Below are 12029 nucleotides of genomic sequence, written 5' to 3'. Positions count from 1 at the left end.
ATGACCCATATTTTAATAAATTCTTCCTTTTTATAGCTAGTAAACAAATTGTAAAACAAAATGAAAGATGATCATTTAAAAAAATACTTGACCAAAACCCTTACAAGGAAATAAAATTTTTAAATTACACAAAGAAAGAGAACTGCTGGGTTTGAACCTAGTTGTGTAAACATTTTTCTAATAAGCTTTTTTAGATCATGGACTATATATGTGTGCGCGCGCGTGTGTGTATATATACACATCAGATCGCCTTCGAACCTCCGACTGTCATTCTTATTAATGAAAACATTCCTGGCAAATGCTTTCGCTCTGGTCCATCTTGCGCCAGTCCAAGAATTTCATCTCTAGCGGCGCAATACGAATGCCCCTGGGCGTCCCTCTTAATCATGGCCTCAGTTCCGAAAATATATATATAGCATGAAATCTATAGTTAAATTCGGAACTGTGCAAACCACTGTACCACTATGAGATCCACAGAAAATTTGTACTTAATTTTTTAAAACACAGAATCGCTTTTAAGAATAATGCCTTCTGTCTTCCATAGCAAAAAATTCTAATTTAACTTTCTAGAAACTAATGCACTAAGACAAATTATTTAAGCCAATATAAAATACTGTTTTTAAAATAACTTTTACGTCTCAAGGCTTAATAACTTTAAATGTGTCAAATATATACAAGTTCATACACTCTCCTAATATGACTTCACACATACCAGATATTGGATGCTCTTCTTGCTGCTGGTTCAAAATTCACAAGTGACATATCACAGCCACCAGTCTCATAAAGCGTAGAAGAGAACTTACCTAGCAAATAAACGATTTTTTTAAAAAGCCATTAGAATACTCAGAATTTTGTTGTCAAGAAACACTAAATTTTAAACTTGTTACAATTTAAGAAAAATGTACTATAACCTTCTTTTTCCAAAATACTTTAAAAACAAAGATCTGCATGTAATTCAGCAAGATGTGAACTGAAAAGGAATGATAAACAGTGAGGCAAAATGTCAACATACATAATCAGGTATTAAAAGGGATTTAAGTCAGCTTTGCAATACCAGTCTCCTTCTCTTTTCACCTCTCAGGACATTCTCAATTCAAATAATCAAATGAATAAATTTAATGTGGTTTAAAAGTCATCTAACTACTACTTGCAAGCGGTGAATGGCCATTTGGAAAGCTGCTTAAGTTTTAAGATAGCTCAAATGACAAAGCAAGAAACCTGTGTGATTATCTTCTGTTTTGTTTTTTTTTTTTAAAGATTTTATTTTTTTCCCTTTTTCTCCCCAAAGCCCCCCGTACATAGTTGTATATTTTTTGCTGTGGGTCCTTCTAGTTGTGGCATGTGGGACACTGCCTCAGCGTGGTTTGATGAGCAGTGCCATGTCCGAGCCCAGGATTCAAACCAACGAAACAGTGGGCTGCCTGCAGCAGAGCGCGTGAACTTAACCACTCGGCCACAGGGCCAGCCCCTTCTGTTTTGTTTTTATTAAGAAGAAATGAAAAGTGTCAAATGGATCTAAGGAAGTTCAATGAAAGATGTATAATGTTGGTGATATTTAAATTACAGTATTTAATGAGCATTACTAGTTGTAGGATTCCACAAGAACTCTATGCAAAAATTTAGGAACATCATTTGCGGTAGCCAAATATCTCCACAAAACTGATTAAAGTTTAGAAATTATATTGGTTGTAAAGAAACATAGGTTAAAAAAACTCTCTTAAAATGAATTCTATAAGATAAAATGATTTCTGATAATAGAATTTAAAAAACCTGAATACTGTCTAAAATGTACTCTTCACCTTGACGATCTACGGCAGCTTTATGAATGGTGCGGAGGGAGCATAAGTGGAGGAATATAAATTCCCAGTAGGGCACTGAGATGAGATACATAACACTGCAACCACTTGGGTCTAGTCCAGGATGCTTTTTGAGTATTTATGTAGTTTTTGTTTTACTAGTTGGAATTACTGTGGTTGTAAATATGAAGATTCTTAAAGGGTAACTTCAACTGATGACAGGGCTATAAGATTTCTCTTCCAAGACTATAATGCAAACAGTATACAATAAAGATTTTTAAGTGAAATCCTTGAAAAATGACAATGAAAGTCCCCCATGATATTTTAATAATATAACTAATGGTTCACAGAACATTTCAACAACTACATCATTCTTTAAAAGAACTAGAATCAGCAAAAGTACTTTATTAAATAGGATTCTTAGCATACTCTTTATGGATCATAGATAGGATATGCAAATATTTTATTTTATTATGGTGTTTTCTGTAGTTTTTTGGTCAGAATAATATATTCCTGAGATAAATTAGAAAAAACCCATCCTGTGAAATGCTCATTCATTTGCTGTTTTTCAAGGGAGGATTATTCAAATAATGTGGATTATCTAAAATCACCTTTTAATCCCCTTTTAGTCATGAGTCATTCACTCTTAGCACCTCTAACAGAAACCAGATTATGAACTAAAATGAAATTATACAAGCTGTCATTTTGTTACTTGATGTATTACTGAAAAAATTTCTGAGGTGGTAGGGTGGGTTGCATAAATTGTTACTGAAGAAAAAAATTCAACAAAAATACTGGCTTAGGGGCCAGCCAGGTGGCGCAGCAGTTAAGTTCGCACGTTCCACTTCTCGGCGGCCCGGGGTTTGCCAGTTCGGATCCCGGGTGCGGACATGGCAAAAGCCATAAGGTGGTAGGCATCCCATGTATCAAATAGAGGAAGAGGGCATGGATGTTAGCTCAGGGCCAGTCTTCCTCAGCAAAAAGAGGAAGATTGGCAGTAGTTAGCTCAGGGCTAATCTTCCTAAACAAACAAACAAACAAACAAAATACTGGCTTGACTGAGATTTAAGAATTATTTTTAGGGGCCAGTTCCGTGGCCGAGTGGTTAAGTTTGCGCACTCCAGTGCGGCGGCCCAAGGTTCGGATCCTGGGCGCGGACATGGCACCGCTCCTCAGGCCACGTTGAGGCAGCGTCCCACATCCCACAACTAGAAGGACCTGCAACTAAGATATACAACTGTGTACGGGGGGGTCTGGGGAGATAAAGCAGAAAAAAAAAAAATCGGCAACAGTTGTTAGCCCAGGTGCCAATCGTCAAAAAAAAAAAAAAGGAAGATTGGCAACAGTTGTTAGCCCAGGTGCCAATCTTTTGGGGAAAAAAACCAAAAAGAATTATTTTTAAACTGTAACTTTTTATGCTCTGCTCTTTCCCTACTTATCAAGGATAATCAAAGATTGGCTGTGCTACTATAATTAACTTACGTTAATAGAAAAAAGATACACCTGATCGAATTCACAGATTGCATAAATGCAGAAGAACTATAAGCTCATACTAAATGAGTAAATCAGAGAGTAACAAATTGCTGGGAGGGCCTGGCTACTGTGTGTGAAATCCAGTAAGAATGGAATGCACAAATATAAGTGTTTAAATATTATATAATTTTGTGTATATTTTAGAAATAAGTTAATTCTATATTCAATAGAGTTTAAATTATTGGAGTGTTACTCTGAGTATTTAAGCCTTCCATGAAATTTTTAGTAATATAAGTTCTGTTCTTGATATACTGAAAATAATAAATATTTATATGAAACTGAAATCAAGTAAAGATATTATTACTCTTTGTAATTTTCAAATGGAACTGTAAAAGAACCTTACGTCATTACACAACTATGCTGTCTTTATGTATAGATGCCTAGTATGAAACATATAGAAATAGTTGCATTTTAAATAAATATAAATATAAAAATAAAGCATGTTCCCCAAAAAGCTTTTTAGAAAGACAGCTGGAAAAATTGAGTAGTTTTATTACTACATACATCTACAATTCTGAATGCTTCTGCAGAAACCAGTGACTAACAAGTAATAAAATTTAGAAGCATAAACCATGTTTAAGAAAAGGGCAGCTATTATTTTAACAAATGTGCATGATTTCAACAGTGCTTTTTTTTTTTCTTAAGAAACTTTTGTCTACCTACTAACTTTAAGAACACGTTCAGGTTCCTAAAAATATACATGGCACATGTCAGAACAAACTAACATTGCATTAAGGTTTCACGGTATATTCTCAACTTTACTCCACCAAAAGAACAGATTCTATGTTCTCCTTCTATCTTTGGGCTTGGCAATTCACAGCACTTTAGAAGAAATTTTATTCAGAAGAAAAACAACTCAGAAAAAAAAAATTACACTAAAAAGTATTTAACTTAAGGCTTCAGTGAAAAACTTAGTCACATTTTAATGTATTAATATGATAATTTACTAACGTCATCTTCAAAAATAACTAAAACAGAAATAAGTATATATTGCTATTGGTTTATAAAGATGAAGAATATCTTAAATTTGTACAAATCTTCTTAGCATACATAACAATTTTACATATAACTCATTTGAGATTAAAACCATAATCACAGTTAACCTTTAGATCCAAAGTAAAACGTGCCCTTATTAATTACCCTATTTTAATATTCGGTATTAAGAAAAAATACTTCAATTTAAATACTGATTATTTCTAATGATTATGAATTGGCGAAAAAGCAGAACATCGATGAAATATGTCCTCCTCACATGAATTAAGATTATAAACTGAGTCATCTCATTATAATTCAAGTCCCAGGTCATAATTTAATTTTACTTAACAGGATGGCTGTTGTCACAATTTAAAAAGAAAAAAATTCATTTCTGACAAAATAATACTGGAGGCTGGAATTTCAGACAATAAATGATATTGGCCATGACCAAGCATCTCCAAAGACAAAGAAAATAAAGTTATGGTCACCTGGTATTTCTCAGTCTTGGACATTCAATAATGACAACTATGGTCTACAAAAATTAATTACACAGAACATTTTTTTGAGGTAGGAGAATTTCAAAGTACTAACCATAGGTCAACACATAAGTGATGAGCAACAGGAAGATGAGTAAAACTGGATACTGACTTAAAGAACAAGGACACTTGAAGCATTTGCCTGAAGCCATGAACGGTGCAGCAGACAAATTCAAAATAAACACTGGCAAAACACTGATAAAAGACAAGAGAAATTAATGCGATTCTCTAACTTGTCCTATCAATAAAAATCCTTGCCATATGACATAGAGTTAAATGCATGAAGACTGTAAATCTAGCACTAGCCTAAGAAACCCCTATTTGGTTCTTGATCTCTCATGCTCATTTTACCTGTGTGTCCTGAAAGGAGGTGGTTACTAGGACAATCGTCTGGAGGGTTTTTCTAAGTCTTCCAGTACCAACAACACAGGAGGCCTGATTTCCTTCTTTGGAGCCTACCCAACTCCCCGGCACCCCTGCCCCCATTCATTCTGTATCCTCCAAGCCTAATCTTGATCCAGTGTCTTAGCCGACTTCTCATTTTTCTAGTATTACTCTTAGGCGAGGGAGGGGCTACAAGAGCAGAGATATGAATATATTATTATACTTTTAAGAGAGAAAGCCTTTAAGGCTAGTTCCAATTTCTTGGATAGCACCCCCCTTATTATCATGAGTAGTGACTAGAAGTCTCTGAGGAAATATGAGTTTTCAAGCAGACAGAAATGACTCAATTTATTGTGGCTTATAGGTTAATGGACTTGTTTCTCCCTAGACCATGGGTTAGCAAACTTCTTCTGTAAAAGGCAAGATAATAAATATTTTAGGCTTTGTGCACCAGACAGCCTCTGTTGGAGCAACTCAAGTCTGCCACTGTAGCATGAAAGCAGCCATAGAAAATACAAAACAAATAAATATTTATTTTATTCACTATATTTATAAAAACAACTATCAAGCTAGATTTAGCCCTAAGGCTGTATCTGCCAACCCCTGTCCTAGACAAGCCTTAGGCTTCTAAAACCTCTCTAACTCTTGTTCTACAACGAAAACAAGTCACTATGCTATTCTTGTAATTAAAAGTTTCAATACTGAGAATCAGTCCTTCTTATGGGAATGTGCAACACTGTTAGGTTTTTAGAACAGGAGAATAAGGCAAAGGGCAGCTGTAAGAAGAAAAAGGCTGGTTTAGAAAAGAGCTTTTGAGGACTAGTAAAGACAGGCAGATGTCTCTAGCGGTTGGAAGAGTAAAAGGGATTTATTTACTGACTCAGCCACTGTTCTCTGGTTCTGACTTAACATGACATGCCTTAATCCATTGTTAAGTCTGCACTCCCACTGCCTAATCCCAGTCAGGGAACCTCCCAAAAGTGCATGAATGGAGTTCATATTCTGCTACGATTTCATCATCTGTCACATTTTCTTTCAAAGGGACAAGTCCTCCTTATTTTGGTAAAGTAATCCATAACAGTGATATTGATGACATTACAACTGGTCAGGTAAACAGAAAGGCAAGCCACAGAATGGGAGAAAATATTTGTAACTTGAATCTGACAAAATAATTGTATCTAAAATATCAAAAGGACTCTTACACTCCAACAAGACAACCCAATTTTAAAGGTGAGTAAAAGATTTGGACACAACTCACAAAAGAAGATATATGGATAGCCAATAAACACATCCAAAGATACTCATCATCCTTAGTCATAGGAGAAATGTAAATTTAAACCACAATGAGAAACCATTATACACTCATTAGGGCTAAAATGTAAAACGCCAACAAGAGGAAATGTCGGCAAGAATGGGAACAATGGAATTTGCACACACTGCTAATGGGAATGTAAAAGCACTTCTGAAAAGTTTAGAAGTTTAATTCACGATAGCCCAAATGTGGAAACAACACAAACATCCATCAACAGATGAATGGATATGCAACATACAGTATGTTCATACAATGGAATAATACTCAGCAACAACGAGGAACAAACTACTAACCCATGCAACAACATGATGAATCTCAAAAGCATCACACTAAGTGCAAAACTAAACACAAGAGGCCACATATTTTATGAGTGCATTTATGTGAACTTCTAAGAGAGGGAAAACTATGACATAAAGCTCATAGTGGCTGCCTGCAGCAGGGGCGGAGGAGGGACGGACTGCAATGGGGCACGAGAAATCTTTTGAAGATGATGGAAACGTTCTGTATCTTGATTCTGGTATTTCACAGGCGTGGACGTCTGTTAAAACTCATCAAACTGTACATGTCAAATGGATGCAATTTATCATACCTAAATTATTTATCAATAAAATTAATTTAAAAACAAAGCAGAAAATAAAAAGACTGGTCAGTTAAGAGTATAGGTAGATAGCTGAAGGTGAGACAGCACGTAATCAGTGAAATTCCCAGAGGATATTAGTCAAGATTTTGGAGAGTGAGTGACATCTGTTGTTTTGTTTTTGTGTTTCATTTAAAAACACTATGCATGGATGATTCAAATGTAGTACGGTATATAAAATGAAGAAAGCTCTCCCCTCCCCAGAGACAGTCACTGCCAAGAGCAGTTTCCGTGTTCTTCCAAACAACTTTACCCACATTTTGTCCCAAGACAAGTGGATCACTCTCCTCATACACACGTTCTAAAATTTATTTATTTTGCTTACTATATAGCCTAACTTTTCACGTCAATAAAACAGATGCATCAAGTTCTGAACATTACACGATGTTGATGTACCATCACCTCTTTCAGAGCTTCTCTAGTAACAGACATTTAAATGGTTTAAAGTTTTTCAAAATTACAAACAATGCTACAATGCATATCCATGTACATATATCTCTGCATGTTTGTAAAATGTATGGATTAAAAGATAAGGGCATTTGTGGTCTATAGTTCTAAACTGCCCTCCAAAAATGTTCTATCTTTTAGTTGTCTATTTCTCCCAATCCTTTCCAACAATGGACATCGCTATGCATTCAACAGACAAAAAATATCTCACTCCTGTTTTCAATTTGCAACTTAAAAAATTATGAGCAAGGTTGAGCTGTTTGTCCATGATTGCAAGCTCCTTGTATTTCTTTGAACTCTCAACTTTTCTAGTAGGTCACTGATCTTTATTTACTGATTTGAAATGCTTATTGTCTTATTGTGGCAAAAACTGATGACTAACCTCCAGCACTCATCCTTTCCTTTGTCATTATTTATTATCCTTTATTATTTATTGATAGGATCTTCTCCACACTGAATTCCATCTGGGCATATGTCCACCTAGTTAGAAACATCTCCCAGCCTCTCTTGCAGCTAGAAGTTGCCATGTCTATGAATGGGCCCAGGGCAGGTAAGAGAAAGTGCCAGGCACATTTCCCAAGTCACTATCTAAAAGATAAAGGCTAGCTGTCCTCGACATTTTTTTACAGCCCTCTCCCTTCCTATTTTCAGGGAAATGCCAACAACTGAAGCAGTCACTATGGACCAGGCAGGGAAGCCACATGTGGAAGACAAGAGAACCAACCCATCTGCTAGGGATGGCTCCCAGTAGACTTATGAGAGGAAATATAAACTCCTCTTTTATTTCAGCCGTAATTGGCGGGGGGGGGGGGCATCTCTCCATTCAATAATCTAACCTATTATCCAACTAATGCATGTATTAATCAAGTTTAATTTAGAATCTTAAGAATGTTAATTTTAGAAAGCGGATAATCTAGTCTAGTGCATCACTGAATTCTTTACAGCACAGACTAGCAAGAGACAATTAGATATTTCAACCAGTCCCTGTTATCTCCTGTAAAATTCCTAGAGCAGTTCACGCATCCAAAACTTTTAAAATAATATGCCAGTAGTCTTTCCACAGTAACAACGATAAACCTCTCAGCATTATCCAGGAGACGAGTGTTAGAGTAGATAAAATAAAATTTGCCTAGGTTTATTTTTAATTTATAATATTTGTGGGGATAAAACAGATACTCTCAAATCCTGCCAGATAAAGCGTAAACTGGTACAAGCTTTCCGTAAAGCAATTGACAGTATACCTCAAAGTTCCAATAAAGTTTATTCCTCTTGACCAATGATTTCATTTTAACATATTTATTCTAAGGAAATAATCACAGCTGTACAGAAAGGTTTATGTAAAGGATGTTCAGCAGAATGTTTATTATAATAGGAAATATCAGGAATCACCTTGAAGACTAACAATGGAGTTAGTTAACCAGTTAAATAAATTATAATAAATAATAACATTAATAATAATAGCAATGATCATTTATGTAAGTGAGTTACTACTGCCAGGCACTGTTCTAAATGCTTTGCATATTTTAATAGCTATAATCCTCACCATAGACCTATAAAGTAGGCATTATTATTGCTTCCCTTTGATAAATGTGGAAACTGAGGCACAGGGAGAGAACATAACTTGCACAAGGTCACATAGCTAAAAAGTGGTAGAGCTTCGATTTGAAGCCAGGAAGTCTGACTCTAGAGTCCACTACACTATACTGCCTTTCATGTAGGTCCAAGTGATAACATATTACACAGTCACTTAAAAATAAGTTAAAGAACAATTAATAACATAAGGAAATGCTCAGACATGCTAAGTGAAAAAAGAAAGATGCAAAACTCATACAGTAGTACGAAAGTCACACAACATGATCCCAAGTCTGTTTTAGAAAAGTATATACATGTGTGCATGAAAAAAGACAGAAAGGAAAAAATTATAAAATGTTAACAATGAATATCCCTGAGTGATGAGTCACAGATAACTTAATTTTCTTCCTTATATTTTCCAGTATTTCTGAAATTGTATTTCTATTACAAAGATGGGAAAAGCACATTCTCATTTTATCAAAAGGAAGTATAAGTAGAATATGCCTCCCAAACCTCATAACACTTCTTTCGGGGCCAGCCTGGCGGCACAGCGGTTAAGTGCGCACGTTCCGCTTCTTGGCGGCCCGGGGTTCGCCAGTTTGGATCCCGGGCGCAGACATGGCACTGCTTGGCACGCCATGCTGTGGTAGGCGCCCCACATATAAAGTAGAAGAAGATGGGCACGGATGTTAGCTCAGGGCCAGGCTTCCTCAGCAAAAAGAGGAGGACTGGCAGTAGTTAGCTCAGGGCTAATCTTCCTTGGGGGAAAAAAAAAAGAAAAAAGAAAAACAAAAAACAAAACACAACAAAAAACCCCACTTCTTTCTTGTAGATATAATGAAGCATTTTTATTGTCTCAACAAAAATAACACTTTAGTTTCACTTATATAGACTTTACATTGCCCTCCCCCGAAAAAAGGAACAAAAGATAGAGTTCAGTATTTTTTGTATTCAAAAACATCAATAAAAAACAAGATCAAGGTTGTTGCAAAAAGAATATAACTTTTTGTTTAGATGAATGAAAATGATTTACCATAGCAAAGGGGACTGGTGTACAGGCTGCAAGGTCCCTTATCACCCTCTTGACTCTGTATTTATAGTAATGAGGAAAAATAGCCCAAAATACTACAGAGTAGCATGTAATAATCTTTAAACACTAAAGACTAATTCCAATAAACGTCACTAAAAGTATCATAAATCATGAGTCTCTGTTTTTTAAAGTAAAAAATTTAAAAGCCTCCAAATCCTATTTCTGCTTAATAATGCACAGCTGCTATAAACTGCTTAGTAAGAGGGACAACAGGGTGCTGCCAGGCTTTCTTCAAGCCTTTTTCTAGAACTGACCACATTTTCAAGTTAATAAATTCTGTACTGAAGCGGATTATCTCAAAGAATACCTTCTTTGTCAATCCTTGTAATGAAACAAAAGAAAATCTTAGGAAAATGAATTCACTCATCACTTTTTGAAACTCTAATACCTTAACGATATTAAGAAAGTTTTAAATTCGTCAAGGGAACGCTACCTATGATATTTATATATTTTATATTTATGTCTTGATAAACATAAAACTCCATTATCCTGATTTCTCTTCTATATTGTAATAGATATTTTCTCACATGAAAATAAAACAATTTTATCTATACTTTTTCAAAGCATATCCTCACCACTGACCACTACTAATTTCATACACGGAAAAAACAGATAAACTTTCCTGTTTTATCTGATCTTAACAGAACATTTGCTCTGAGATCTCACATATTAAGAGTTTAACTATCAACTATAATGGCATATTTCATCATTGTGTCAATTTATTAGTCTTAACTTACAAGACGAGCTGGGATTAACATAAAAACTGAGAAGTGACTGTCAAACTTTATAGAAAAACCTTAACAGATATAAAATAGAACTTTAAGGCTACCTGAATTCAGAGCCTCTTGTATAACCTTATCTGGGCACTAAGCCACAGCTCATTTTATTTAGTATTACTGCAGTTTAATTCAGAATACACTATGAAATCAACTGATAATAAACAAGTTCAATGAGAGACTGATAAGAAGAAAATTAACCTTTAAGATGTGTGGTTTTTTCCTTTAAAGAGCAACATGTTACATTGAAGGATTCCAGAAATTCTTTGATGGTAATTTCCTTTTCAAAAATGTTAATTTCAAAACTCATGCATCAATTACGTCATTTGAACCTTTATCTTAACTAAGTTTGCAGGGAAATAAAGTCTATAAATAAGAAAGGAAACCAGGGGCCGGCCCAGTGGCGCAATGGTTAAGTGCGCTCAGTGGCCCAGGGTTCGCCGCTTTGGATCCTGGGTGCAGACATGGCACCGCTTGGCAAGCCATGCTGTGGTAGGCGTCCCACATGTAAAGTAGAGGAAGATGGGCACAGATGTGAGCTCAGGGCCAGTCTTCCTCAGCAAAAAGAGGAGGACTGGCAGCAGATGTTAGCTCAGGGCTAATCTTCCTCAAAAAAAAAAGAAAGAAAGACAGGAAACCAAATTTGTCCCACCAGGTTCTAAATGATAAACTTAGAAATCAGTTCTTAAAATCAATTATGATTAACAATTCTGCCTGCTGAATACAGATGATAAAAATATATTTTCCTCTGCTGAATAAGCTACTAATAAAATCCTTATCATACCATGTTCAATGAACATTTCCACCATGTCTAATGCCACCTGGTAATCTTGAAATGCTGGTTAAAATGCAACAAGGAAATAAGGATTCTCAGGGTTTAGTACAGGAAATGGATGTGGTTATCTATTGTGACACCATGGAGTAAAGATGTAGAAAACAGTTAAGGAAAACCTACTAGGCCTGGAATTAAA

At 35.5% G+C, this 12029-nt stretch overlaps 1 protein-coding gene across 12 annotated transcripts in view; it reads right to left on the bottom strand.

The window, feature by feature from the left end:
- Window positions 1-12029, bottom strand: part of PCNX1 (pecanex 1) — a 177421-nt gene that overhangs the window by 81926 nt on the left and 83466 nt on the right. For 9 of the 12 annotated variants that reach the window (XM_023628012.2, XM_023628016.2, XM_023628014.2 and 6 more), the window contains one exon: window positions 713-803. In XM_023628012.2, the coding sequence (XP_023483780.1) occupies window positions 713-803 (91 nt within the window). Of the gene's footprint in view, window positions 1-712; window positions 804-4895; window positions 5036-12029 lie in introns of all 12 variants that reach the window. The other 3 variants (XM_023628015.2, XM_070249685.1, XM_070249684.1) reach the window with 1 other exon arrangement.

The sequence above is a fragment of the Equus caballus genome, chromosome 24 (genome assembly GCF_041296265.1).
Source record: "Equus caballus isolate H_3958 breed thoroughbred chromosome 24, TB-T2T, whole genome shotgun sequence".
Classification (NCBI taxonomy): domain Eukaryota; kingdom Metazoa; phylum Chordata; class Mammalia; order Perissodactyla; family Equidae; genus Equus; species Equus caballus.
The sequence above is the reverse complement of the archived record's forward strand: the minus strand, read 5'-3'. Positions and strand labels throughout refer to the sequence as shown.